The 14268-nt window shown below is 40.2% G+C and overlaps 1 protein-coding gene across 1 annotated transcript; it reads right to left on the bottom strand.

Moving 5' to 3' along the window:
* Nucleotides 1-4683: 4683 nt before the first annotated feature.
* On the bottom strand, nucleotides 4684-13962 carry LOC308095626 (zinc transporter ZIP4-like; the record flags this gene model as incomplete). The annotated part of the gene is made up of 13 exons (XM_080442677.1): nucleotides 4684-4812; nucleotides 5076-5263; nucleotides 5516-5668; nucleotides 5804-5852; nucleotides 6033-6128; nucleotides 6247-6438; nucleotides 7054-7226; nucleotides 7362-7545; nucleotides 7644-7813; nucleotides 8267-8465; nucleotides 9005-9340; nucleotides 13506-13631; nucleotides 13939-13962. 13 exons carry the CDS (start codon nucleotides 13960-13962, stop codon nucleotides 4684-4686), a joined length of 2019 nt encoding a protein of 672 aa, XP_080298803.1.
* Between the last annotated feature and the right edge of the window lie 306 nt (nucleotides 13963-14268).

Below are 14268 nucleotides of genomic sequence, written 5' to 3'. Positions count from 1 at the left end.
TGCACGATGTTCCCCTGAGACAACAAACAAAACAGTTTGAGTATATAAAGAAATAAGTCTTTTAACAATCTTACTTCTTTACTTCTTTACTCATGCACATGCATACAGTATACTTTAATGTGTTACATACATGTGCATATCCTTTACATATTAAGTGATATTTATATGTTTATGATTTATATGTTACACACACACACACACACACACACACACACACACACACACACACACACACACACACACACACACACACACACACACACACACACACACACACATACCAGATCATGGACAAGGAACAACAGAGAAGATCTTTGCCTAATTTAACACAATGTGTTGGATTCACCACAATAATTTAAGTTACTGTATTAGAGGGTGAATGTTGAGACCTGTCAGCTCCAAGTGTACATTTGTCAGCTATTAAGGAGTGGATATAGTAAATGAAACACTGATAACTGAGAATAACTGGCATTCAATTACAATTGGCCGTCTAATTTCTACTGGCAACTAAGAGCCAATGTTATCAGTACAGTAGAGAGTTCATGGTCACTTTGACCAGATTGGTGTCTGTCTTGCTCAGCTGCTATTGAACAGAAACATTCCCCAAAGCAGATTACAAAATCCAAACACATTTTTAGATTTGCAGTACACCCCTACACTGACCTGTCATTCACCCTGTCACCAATGAGGATTTACTACTGATGACTGATGATCCTCTGCACAGAGTAGCTATCATTAATACGACAAGTCACTTTCAAAGTCTCCACTGGATGCTAATTTCTTACCATCCTCTTGTGTTAATGATAGCCATTCACCTGACGTACAGTACGCTAACTGCTGACACTATTGCTGTGCTAAATTAATTATTCACTTTCAAACATCCACACGTACAATGGCAAAAGCATAGAGCAGTGCTTTTCAATGTGACCCCCAGGGTCCCACTACAGGGTCCAGGGGGCCCCCAGTCAAATGTGGAGTACTTTAACTATAAGGCGGGCCTGGCTTGGCCAGACTAATATCACTGAATAGATTTTAATATGCAGAGGGCTATTTTTTTCCCACACTGGCAGATTTGTCTGGTTTTCCAGGCTTGTGTGTGTGAATCATAGTTATCTTTATGTACATTCTATGATTAACAGTGGAAGCTGTTCTTTTGTATCATCCCATAAAGTGTCAGCTGCCTCGCTTTATGGCTCCTTTGTTATATTCCAATTAAACCATTCCTCTCTTTTGGGCCCTTCTCTCTATTTGCCAGTATGACACAGGACTGACAAAGTCCCCTGTCACACTCACACATACACTGGAGTTATAATAAAACGGTAGTTTTAGCGTGATCATTCAATCATTCACCTGTATGTCTCTGCTTTCACTGAGTGTCCTGCACGTGTATCTCTTTCTCTGTGCACCCTCTGCCCTTTTCTCATGTTCAGCCTTGCTGATAACAAATCAGATAAGAGTCACAGAGATGATATTGAGAAGGCACAGAGAGCTTGTAGATTGTTTTGCTTTCTTTAGAGAGGACAGTGGGGAGGAAACATGGAAATGATCCAGAGGGGTGAGAGGTCGGAATCAAACTGGGGACATTGCCAAATGATGTGGTCAGTGAGTGCATTGACTCAGCTGCTTGTGTTTGTCTGCCACTTCGAGGTGACTTTGGAGAGACATGATATATTGATCTGTCTGCTTCTCCCCGATTCCATGTTCAAGTATTTCAGTTGCCATCCTTCCTTAACACACTACACTACACTTTGGCTCTCTTGTTGCACATGACATCATCCTCATCCTCTACTACTCACTTCTAATTTGTCTGTTGTGTTTTGGCTTTGGCTGATTGCTGTCTCTGTCTGTGCATCATCAAGGCTTTTATGCAGGGTCATGATTTCTTCTTTGGCTTTAGTTTTTAATGAAATTTCCCCCCATTTTCTCTCCACTTTATCCGGTGCTTTTCCTGTGTGTATTTCAGTCCGTGTCACTGATCACTGTTGGCCTGGGGAGGGTGTAAACTAGACTACAGTATGCAGACTGTAGCTCCCTTGAAGTGGATGCCGCAATAAAAGTCACTTCAAGGGAAGTGTGCAGACCTTTATTTCGTCTTTGATCTTGGTTAGTTTTGGATTCAACACCTGCCATCCCAGGTTTCGACTACAGTATGCACTTCCTCTAAGTCGCCAGCTGCTACTTTTCACCTGACAGGAGAGTGCAACACAGGAAGCAGCCGGAAGTTCACACCTGCCAAGCCTGAGGCTGTTGGGAATTGGCAAATGTTTTTACCTCTACATCACCCAGACACTCCAGTGGTTTTAGTTTTGACATTTTATCATTCACCTCATGGAGTTTTCTTTCCATGGCCAACATTTAAAAGCTATTAGACATTCCCACTCGGCACAAACCATCCGCAGGATTTCAAAATTTGCGCGTGTATGACACACGCCAATTTTGAAATCAATCAGTTAGGCGGTGCAAGAGTTATGCCCAGGACAAACATGCACACATACAGGTTCCTTGAATTTATAGATAGATAGATTACAGAGGTCATTACTGTATGTGAATAAAGTAGTTAAACCTAGTAACTGTTCATTTGACCACAGTAATACTTCACAGTATAGGCCGATGGCTTAGTGGTTACGGCCCATACTACATAGGCTCTAACGGCGAGTTGCGGGTTTGATTCCCGAGCCCGGTGGCCTTTGCTGCGTGTCACTGCCTGTGTCTCTCTCCCCGTTTCCTGTCACTCTTCACTGTACTATCCAGAGAAAGCCCCCAAAATATCTTTAAAAAAAAAAAATCACAGTCCTGCATAATACAGTATGTATATGTGTGCATCTATCTGGCTGTATTCTTTCCCTTTATGGTGTGCATACGCATTTTCCCTTTATGGTGTTTATACGCATGTCAGCAATCATTCAACATGCCTATGTGCATACATACTGTCAGTAAGCCTAGTTTAATATGCATGTTTGAGTGTAGCCTACTCAGTTCATGCCCATAATGCTTGCTTGTGTGATGAGTTGTCGGTGGACTCTGGTCTCACTCAATCCCAGTAGCAGATAAGATTAGACATATAATGAGATATGTCCAGTTTCTACTGAATCAGGCTAGAATTACTTAATTTTCAAAAGGTCTTCTTATGGCTTTTCCTAACAAGAAAAAAGCTATGTAATGTAAATGCCATTGTTTTGACACACATGGGAAGATCACAATAGAATGTGCCCATGTCACATAAGAAATACATGGTAAGAGTACATACTATAGGATTTAAATTCCCATTGAGCTTGTTGCTGTTTTAAAGTCAAAGTCTCACTTGGAGTAAGACATAGAGAATACCAACCAAACAAACTTTATTGTTCATTTGGCCAGTGGAAAGCCAGTTACTGTATTACGGCCATAAAAGCCAGTCACTGTCTACTTATTAAATTAGAAATAGTCTTTTAAATTGATATTAAATAGACTCGAAGATACTTTGGATCCTATTTTGGTTAACTTCATGCAATGATAGAGAAAATTATCTAAATCTAGGAGCACCTTGTGGGAAAAACTATTTGAAACAACCAAAAATAAAAATGAACAAATAAGAAATTATTTATTTAAAGAGCTTTCTTTTTTCAAACAACAGGATAATGCAACAACAAAAACAATACAAAATAAAACCTGTTTTCTTAGAGTGAATAGGCAAGCCAGCACGTTACCATCTTTCAAATGAGTTACAACAACATATGGTTCACTCTCATACATTTGGCATACAACTTTACATTTCATAACATCACCTTAAATCAAATAGCATTCTTTGTACAGTTCTCAGTGACCTAATACAGGCCAGGATACTGTTGTTTATACAAGTGAATATTAGTAACTGCAGATTGTGATAACTGCATACTGGCAAGCACTTAGTGATATTGTTTTTGTCAAAATAAGTGGTAAATGGCTCTATATTCGGATAGTACTCATTGATATAGAGTGTTTGTTCAGTAACAGGAGTCTCTCCTGCCTCTCCTGCTCTTTAGTAAACAGAAAAGGCATTTTCGTATCGGGATACCTATTTTATCCAATCAGGAGAGAGAACTTGCACAGAATACAGATTAAACAAGTGAAATTGGAAGTGATGGCACTAAGAAATTAGCAGACAAAATTGGAACCAATAGAATATTTTACAAGTCAGGGTAAGGCTACATTTTCCAAGTGTATGCATGACTCATCAGTGAGTTGGTGCAGCAAACATTGTACAGTAAATAAATGAACATATCCCATTATGATAGAATCTGTACAGTATAGGCATATCAACTGTCTACATGCATATAGACATGTACAGTGTCTGCCTTTTCTTTTAGTACCCATTGAAGTCCTTACCCAAAGTGTGTGTGTGTGTGTGTGTGTGCGTGTGTGTGTGCAATTGCATGTATGGATTAGTTCCACTGTCTTGAACCCTACATGATCTTCTCACACCAACCAAGGGTGACCAGTCCACTTTGCAGACTAATGTGCATGTGTGCACCTGTCTGTACAAAGTGTGTGTAGTGTATGTTACATCTGGTCTTCCAGTGTTCCCATGTCTCTCTTTGAATATCTCTATAATCCCAAAGTAGAATGACCAGTCTACTGAGCAGACCGGCTTTTGTTCGATGAGTTCTCATTCCTGTGGCATCTGTGTTAGTATGTGTGTGTCTCTATCCATCTCTGTCCTCTGGTTTAGACGCCTATCTGGTCCTCGTACAGTGACAGCAGCAGTAGGATGCCCCAGCCGCTCAGCAGACCTAGGTTTTGCAGGAGAAACATCAGCCAGGGTCTCTCGTAGTTGATGTGGACCATAGTTGGGAGCTAGAGAGCAGAGATGGTGGATAGGGGAAGAATAAAGAGAAGGCAGGGTTAGAGGAGCAGGGGAGGGAGGAAGAATTTAGCAAACATCTACTGTACCCTAGTGGCTGACATGCACACATTTAGCCTCCAATTCCCCTCCGTTCTGTCTAATCTTCTAACACATATTTGACACATGCTTCATAGTCTTACCGTTGCGTATATAAACAATACAGCCGTTTTGGCAGGTGTCTATTGTTTCATTCTTTAGACACACAAACGCTCACCATATCAGCCAGTCCCACATATAAAAAGAGTCCTGCAGTGACGGCAGCTATCCATTGTTTGGTGGCGAGGTCGGTGGCCACAGACAGAGCAATATACAGGCCTATGAAGGAGGTCATGGCACTGCCAACGTTCAACAATAAGGCCTTGCGTACAGAAACGCCACAGTGAAGCAATATGGCAAAATCACCTAGAGAGAAACAAAATGGCAAGTGAGCGGGGTTAGTTGCATATTTGATATTTAATGCTATTGTTCTTGTAAATATTTGATATAAACTTCACATTTCATAAAATAATATTATCTTAAATTGTGATTATTTGAGCAATGCTGATGGCATATCATCATAATCTGAAAATGTTCCTAATGTCAATATGTTGTCTATATCTAATTTGTTGTATGTTTTCTGTGAGTTATTTTTTTCTTTTCTTTTCTTTTTCTTACCAAGTTCATGTGGCAGTTCATGGCAGAGTACAGCAAGTGATGTGGCCAAGCCTGACTTCCACGATAGTGAGAAAGCCGCACCGATGGCCAAACCATCTGCAAAGTTATGGATCCCATCGCCTATAGTTATCATGTAGGGCAGCAGACGCTCTTCTACAGAGACATGCGCACAGACAGAGAGATTAGTGTTTCAAAGAGTGTTTCTCTAAAGTGAGGTACAGTCGGTGGGATGGTTCTATTCATCCCAATGATGTGGCGTGTCTGTGTGTCACACATAGCTTATCTCACCTCTGGTGCGCTCTTTCATTGAAGACTTCTCACTGTTTTCAGGGTCAAACTGAAATGGATACATTTTATTAACATTATTATGATCATTATTATTATTATTATATTATATACATTATTATTGGTTATAGTGATTAATGGGATTAAATTTGTTTGTAAATCAGAAATATAAGTTTTGTCTTTAGATAAGTGTGTGTGTGTGTGTGTGTGTGTGTGTGTGTGTGTGTCTCACCAGTTCTACTTGTGATGCTGATTGGTTCTTTTCCTTTTCTTTTTGGTACATTTGTATAACCTTGCCATGATCACAGTGATGAGGATCAGATTCCTCCTGGAGACAGAGAGAAAGGAAGAGAGACAGAGATGCAGTGAAAGAGAGAGTGAGTAAGGCACTAAAGGCAGTATGTAAAATAAAGGAAGGCAGGTGTGTTTGTGTGTGCCCGCCTTACCCCATGATGATGAGGATGATGATGATGGGTGTCTTTACGAGTGACCAGAGAAAAGATGCATTCCATCAGGTAAAAGTAGTAGATCCCAGCCATCACCACCAGCATCTTGTATATGTAGTCCATATCTTTACCCTGGTGCTGTGAATGGTCGTGGCTCTCACTGTCACCTGAGTGCACGTGTAGGCCTAGGAACTGAACACAGACCAACAGTTGGTGTCTTTGAGCTTTTGATTCATTGATTCTTTGAGCAATGGTCACAGAAACCATTACAGCTGTTGTAGATGTTCCACTTTTTAAAGGACCATGCCGGTGGTCTGGAATGTTTAGCCCACTAGCTATGACTCATGGTATACATGACATTACTGCAGACCGTTTTCCAAAACATACCATGGTTTGTTTAATTTTTTTAGGAAACTATTGGATTTCAGTACAGTATGAAAATCATGGAGAGACTTGCATAATTAGCTGCGGACAGACAGACAGACAGACAGACAGACAGACAGACAGACAGACAGACAGACAGACACACACACACACACACACACACCCACACACAAGTGCTCTTCTAGACGGCCACGGCGGAAAAGTATAGACCAAAATGACTTATTATTATTATATGAGGAGACAGCTCTAATGTTTATAGAATATGGCATACACATCATTGATAATGTTATGGTCCTTTAAAGCCTATTGACAGCAGGAATAAGTTGATCCAGTTACAACCAACAAACAAAAATAGATTTGATTCACAGATTTTACGAGTGTACCCCCCCCCCCTCTCCGTCTATCTAGCATCTCTCCACTCACCATGGGTAACAGGTGCAGTAAAGCATCTCCAGTGAGCGAGCCAACAGCCAGGCTGATGCTAAACTGGATGGATAATTGGAACAAGCTTGAGCAGGACGTACACAGCAACACCACAATGCCAAACATGGAGGTTAGCGAGATCACAATGTTGGCTATGGTTGCATAGATGTATCCTTAAGAGAGAGAGAAGGGGAGAGTGGAAAAGGAGGGAGAGAGACAGATTAACGTTCAACGAATGTTTGCCAGTGATCGCGTCTGTGGTGAGAAAAGTAGCTTCTGCTGTAGCCTATACATCAGTCTTTACTCACTCTCAGTCTTGGTAAGCTGGTCTGGTGCTGGTGGTTCAACGGTGCCCTCACAGACCCCACTCAGGATCTGCTGAACCAGTGCTGCGCTGAGCCGGCCCAAGTCAGACCGATCCAGGACAGAAACAGTGGTGCCGTTTCCCCTCATGCTGTGGATCAGTACCAGCTCCTCAGCCGAGAAACAATGCTGGAAGTGAGAAAAAAGACAATTTATTATCCATTTAGTTTACTGTTTTGGACTTTACAATGAACCTCATTAGCTGCTTCTTGTGTGTGTGTGTATACCTGGTCCCACGTGTTGTTTCTCCCATGTTGCTCATGGTGTTCATGAGTGCTCCTCGCGCTGTGCTGTGAACCACTGTGCTTGTGACCAGTATATCCCTCGTCGTGCTCGTCCTCGTGATTCTTCTCATTGCTAGCGCCGATGCCCAATGTCCCCATAAGAGTTTCTAGGTCTACAGAGCACAAATGCAAATTGGCTTTAACACAAGATCACAGATGTACATTATGTGTACAGTATGGAGTTTCAATAGTGGTTTAACTTTGTTCCAGTATAAGTAATGCTCTCCCAAAAGGATCTACTAATAAAACAAAACAAATATGTTATTATATACTGTATATTTGTTTTTTAGTTTTACAAGGGCAGAGACCACAGCCATAGCGTGTATCAGGTAACAGTCTGCTAGATTTTAGTTTTATACATCTGTCCGTGGAGGACGTTTGTAGTACACACAAACTAATGTGGACGTTATGTTTCCTGATTACAGTGTCTGCGGTTACTTAATTTGGGTTTTTGTGGTAATTACTATATTAATGACTCTAATGCATGTATCCTTAAGCATCGCAATAATAGTAGGGCCAGTGTAAAAGTTAAAATGTCTGTCTGCATCCCCAAACCGTATATTTACCATTAACTGTGAAGTTATCCGACCCTATACGCTGCATGATGTAATCCAGGAAGAAACTCTCCTCAGGCAGACTAGTGATATAGTGACCTTGCAGCACATGGTACAAGACACGACCCAACACTGCACCCACTTCCTCTTTCTGCCCTGCACCTGATGATGCATTGATCTCCAGCATGATGTCATTTGGTCTAACACAGCCCTGGTTGACACAATGATAAAACAGAGGACAGAGAAGATAGAAGCAAGATAGATACAGGAGAAAGAGAAGTTAATGATTTCTAAAGACTGATCCGACAACCCTAGAGGATTTGATTTGTGCTGATACGAGATCAACAGCTTTGCAGAATCCTGCAACAGTTCTGCTGCATTCTTAAAATGCAACCTGTTAGGGGCGCAGGTAGCGGACTATATTGCGCATTGAGTTGACTACTTAATCGTTATGTTCCTGGTTCAATTCTGTCTTGAAACCTATGTTGTGTGTACCTCCTTTTCTCTCCTCAGTTTCCTTTCTCTCTATCCTATCATAAAGCAAAATAAAAAATAGGTGCTTGAGTAAACCCATTGGCAATGCTACCAGTCTTTTTTTATTGCTATTAACGACAATATTAATACATCTGTGGGGTTTCCCACCCCCTGAGTAGGCTATGACATAAGAGCAAAATGGCCGCTGTGTGATTATGGTCAATATGGGATCTACATGTGTATGCATGTACAGTAATGCAGTAGTCTCATGCTCACCTCATGGTCTGAGGGCTTATAGTGCAGCTCTATCTCTTGAATCAGAAGCTCCAGTCCTTGTACGTCTATGTGCTCATGTTCATGACCAGGTTCTCTCTCCTGGTGCTGGTGATCTTGGTGTTCATCATGGAGTGTGATTTTGTGTAGCAGGTGTTCAGTCTCCTCGCCCCACTTTCCCTCTAAGATGGCTTTACAGGCCCTGGCAGGAGAGGTCAGGTAGAACACACAGCCAGCTGCCAAGTGGCTGAACTCTGATACACTGACTAGAGGTTCCTCTCCTCCTTTCTCTTCCCCTCTTTCATGCCCTTCCTCTTGGATGGAGTGATTGCTGATCAGCTGGTGAATGTTCTCTATCAGATTGCACTAGAGACACACACACACACACACACACACACACACACACACACACACACACACACACACACACACACACACACACACACACACACACACACCACGCTTTAAAATGGCTCTTAACAAAGGTGATTTTTACATATTACATATTGTCATAGTCCACACATAAGAAAAGGAAAAGAAAAACAGGAATAAGTAAGACACCATAATCCATACTTAAATACTACAAGAATACCACTGAAGCAATATGGCAAAATCACCTATTTACAAGAATATTTACAAAAACTGCATGTCTAAGGAATGAACACACCGCATTGGAGCGTTCAACATTCAAAGTGGAAAAATCTCACGAGTACACTATAAATCGTTTTTTTTATTTGGCTCCTTAGAGAATGACATGCCATGGAATCTCAACCCAACGATTATCATGGTGTTTCACTTTGTCTTGTTTTTCTTGTCTTTTTCTTAAATGTGGAATATAATGTTACAGATTGTACACATGTCACAGTTAATTATTGAGAAACTCTAGCATGAGAATAATTGTGCCACCCGAGTGCACACACAGAATGGATGGAGCATTATCTATTTTAATATTGTGGTTGTAAGAAGAATTGTTAAAAAATACTCTTGATGAAGGTCCAGAGGGACTGAAACATTTGTATGAATTATAATTGTGATGCTGAGCAAGAGTAGTGTGTAGGATCTTCCTTTCTCAACAGTGTGTAAAAATGCCCAAAAAGAATGCCGATCAAAGTTTAGCTGATCTACAAGCTTGTATGTCTGCTATTTTTCCACAAACTGCAGAATAGGGATTCAAATGGTAATGTTCTAAACATCATGTCACATCAACGACAAAAATAATTTCACTCACTTCTTTACACCTGTAAACCTGTGATGTGACAATAGATGATTCTGATTCAAAAGCGCTCTGTGTCTTTTGGGTGGCTGGTGAGTGTAGGGAGTGGATGTTTGCATTCTGCATTGACCTGCTGGTGGTGTCTTTAATGGTGTTTAAGAGAAGGTGTGGTGGTGAAGATAAGAGATGGGGAAACCATCAGGAACCTTAATGTCACTGAGGTTGTCTTGACCTTCTGCGGTGTGTATAGACTTTGGCCAGGCGGGAAATATTTTACTGTCATGCTGAGGTTAAGACTTTAGGAAAACCTTTGTAGCAAACACTAACGTGTGTGTGTGTGTGTGTATATATATATATATGTGTGTGTGTGTGTGTGTGTGTATATATATATATATGTGTATGTGTGTGTGTGTGTATATATATATATATATATATATATATATATATATATATATATATATATATATATATATATATGATACGCTCTACATCGTCGCATCAATATGAGTTTGTAGATTGCCTATTTTTGGTATTTTTGAAATAATTGAAGAAAATATATATTTTTTATTAAAATCCATTATTTGTTATAATCGATTAAATCAATTAATTTCAATAGTTGAATTAATTATTGCACCAATACATGTATGTGCAGGGGAAGAGGTCAGAACTGTGTTATCCTATGATCTTGGATGAAGGTGTCTGTAAAAGCACCCAGGTTGTTTGTGTGTTTTGTTTTCTAGGGATTAAGAGCACCTACCATAAAACTCACAATGAGATATGAAAACATTCTGTACACAAAGCAGTATTTATCGGTTTGTTGAGTAAGCCATCTCCATACTTTATGCCATAGGGCTTCTTGAGGACATGAATAAGTTGATAGATTTTAAAATGAGCGCTATTCCTCTTTAACTCTTATAGCTTATCAGACAAAACGAGGGAGGAAGCGATAAAAGAGTGGGCAAAGAACCAAGGAGAGGAAATAAAACAAACAAAAGAGAGGATATGTCTTTTAATGATTGAGATGTGCAGTTTACTCTGACCTAGACAAAGATAAGGAGAGCAAACGAGGGCAGATTCACCCATAAACTGCTGACACACACACACACACACACACACACCACATTCCCAGAAGCTATGACAAGATGAAGCAAATAAGGAACTAACGAGGATTCATCATTGAACTAATGAGCTGTTCACTCATCCAACACGCAGCTCCTGCAAATACATACAGCATTAGAGGCATGGTCACATTTTAAGGATTTTAGGGTGTTGCCTTATTTGACACCTGACCATGGACATTGACTGTAAATAAACCTAGGGGAGACAGGCATGTGCCTGTGGGACACTATTACCAACTTAAATACGACTCTTACACTGGCATGTACACTTCATAATATATTTCCATTAATTTTTAACCCCCTTGCATCACTAGTCAGATACCATAACTGAGAATAGATGCTGCTGTTCAAGTTCCCTCAAGTCAGTCAGTTCGTTCACTTTATGATAGGTTCTTATTGATTGGCTGATTGATTGTTACAGCCTGCTACCTTAGTTGCCTGGCAATGATATCAGGACATGAATTACCTGACAAATACATTAGGAGGCGCGAGAATTACTTGAGTTTTTACATGCCTTAAGCCAGTGATTCCCAACCTTTTTAATGTCAACAAACCCCAATTTGATACTGTATGTATTAGGTCACAGACCCCCATTTGATTCTTCTAAAAACCTTTTCATTACATTATATATGATTTGGTCTGACATAGTCTGTCATTTGGTCCAGAATTCCTTTATCTATTGCCTATGTAGGTATAGAGATAACAGTAATTAAAAAAATATCAAAATATAGCCATTCTTGTATGTTCTCTAGTTGTATTTATTAGTACTGTTGTACACAGGGTTGCATTGCTCATGGGGCGGCCTTGCACGCCGTGCAGGAACCTATTTGACCAGGAGCACACGCAGGCACACGCAACTTTAAAAACAACTTTAAATTCACACCTCAACAAAGTTTACAAAGGCTCACGAGTCCCGAGTCACACCAGGTGAATTAACATAGGAATGAGCCTAGATGCATATCAATTGACCATTGTGTGACCTGTAGTGTAGGTGTTAAGCGACGTGCGTGTCACGTCATTAAAATACAGTGCAACCACGTTCCAATTCAGCATTGCAACACTGGTTGTACATGTACAGTAATAAGATTAACTATCGAACATACTGTATGCTGGGGAACCACCTGGAACCCATAAGGACCCCCTGGGGTCCAGTCATTTAGGTGTTTCTGTGTGCCATTGAGTGTATATAGTTGCTGCACACAGTAACACTAAAATGAAACACAGATAAGTAATCTTATTACCTTCAGCTGCTTTTAACCAACTATGACTAATTCAAATGAAAAGGCTCTATTGCTGAGCCTTCTTCAGTTGTTTACATGGGATAAACTTATCTATTACCTAGGCCTATTTATTTTCCAGATTCTGAATGGACTCATATCCAATAATAGCTGTTAATGCACTATTTTTTATACACATATTTAACTTGAACTGGTAAGCTATAAAAACTAGCCTATATGATATGGTGAGTGTGAGTGTGACAAAGTTCGCAGTCTGAAGAACCACACGCCAATAAAAATGTATCCCTCATTCAATGGTGTACAATTAATTTAGATTGGAAAGCAAAAACAAATATTTTGTTAAAGAAGAAATTCGATAATTTAACGTACTTTACTGTCATTGCCGTCCTTATTGCAAGTTAGCCTAACGTTCCACTAAACAGTAAACACTGTAAAAGGTGTAAAAGGTGTTCCATAAGACAGGACATTTTAAAGGAGTCCGACTCCGTTGAAAACGAACTTTGCGCGTGTCATTGATAGGAGAGGATATGCCATATTATGCCGCTAAATGAAAATAATCCGAGGTCGGCTTGTGGTCATCAAATGTTAGTGCCAGTGGTCATCAAAATTAGAGGCTAATTAATTAACCTTTCGGAAGAATCAGTAAACTTAGAAAATGCTTCAGAGAGAAAATGATCACTGATGCAAGCAAGTTTGGTCTCGATCCTTTATCCAAAGTAGGCTAGAAGTATTCCATCCATGTTCAATTCATTGACCAGTAGGCCTATACTGCAAATCCACGTTCAATATTTATATTAAATAAATAAAAAAATAAAAATCCATAAGATCTCCACACTTGAGGCAACAGCAACAGCCTTTGGACCTCGACCTCTCCAGTGCGGCATTCTGTCTCTCTGTCTACCTTAGTGCGGAGTTGGAGGCCTAATAAAACTTACCTTTTCACACGACACCTCGCCGCACTGCACACGTTTCTCCAGTAAATTAAAAAGCGAGCGAACAGAGTTTTCCGTCAGATCTTCTTCTCCAGGAGACACGACACCGATCACATCCCTGTACGCATCCTCCACGGTGGAGGACAAGGAATCACAAGAACACAAACTGGCAAACAGCAAGAGAAGGAATTTGGGCAAATACTTCATAGCTAGGCCTATTCCCTTAAAATACCTTATTAGAAAGGTCTCAGAAATTTTAAATTGATTTATTTATTTTCTAGAATAGATTCTAATGGAATGATTTCAGTCCTGCAAGGGCTGATGAACTGAAAATGTGTCTCTCACAGACTCACACACAGCATATGCTGTTAATTTAAAAGGACTGAGATGACCTGGACCTGTGATTGGTTGAGACGTGGCTCACGCTGGCCTTTACCTGTCCATAAAACCAGTCTCTCATTCACACCTGTGCAGGCTATAGGCTAGCAAGCACTTTAAGCCTATAAGACCCTAGTAATTAAATGTCTCTCATCATATGGCGGTATAGTTTTGAGGTGATATTTTGATTCTAAAATATCTAATTGTGTATGACCTTGCTGTATCAACAGCATCATCAGGCCTGTTGGCCTATAGCCAAAAAATATTGTAGGCTACTATATCTAAAACATATGTGCTGCATATTTACACTCTGCTTCCTATTTTTATTTTTGAATCTGACCCTTAACACTGCCACAAATATTGTCCATCATCAATCATGATTTTTGTC

Source organism: Gymnoscopelus braueri (genome assembly GCF_963280865.1).
Source record: "Gymnoscopelus braueri genome assembly, chromosome: 11".
Classification (NCBI taxonomy): domain Eukaryota; kingdom Metazoa; phylum Chordata; class Actinopteri; order Myctophiformes; family Myctophidae; genus Gymnoscopelus; species Gymnoscopelus braueri.
The sequence above is the reverse complement of the archived record's forward strand: the minus strand, read 5'-3'. Positions and strand labels throughout refer to the sequence as shown.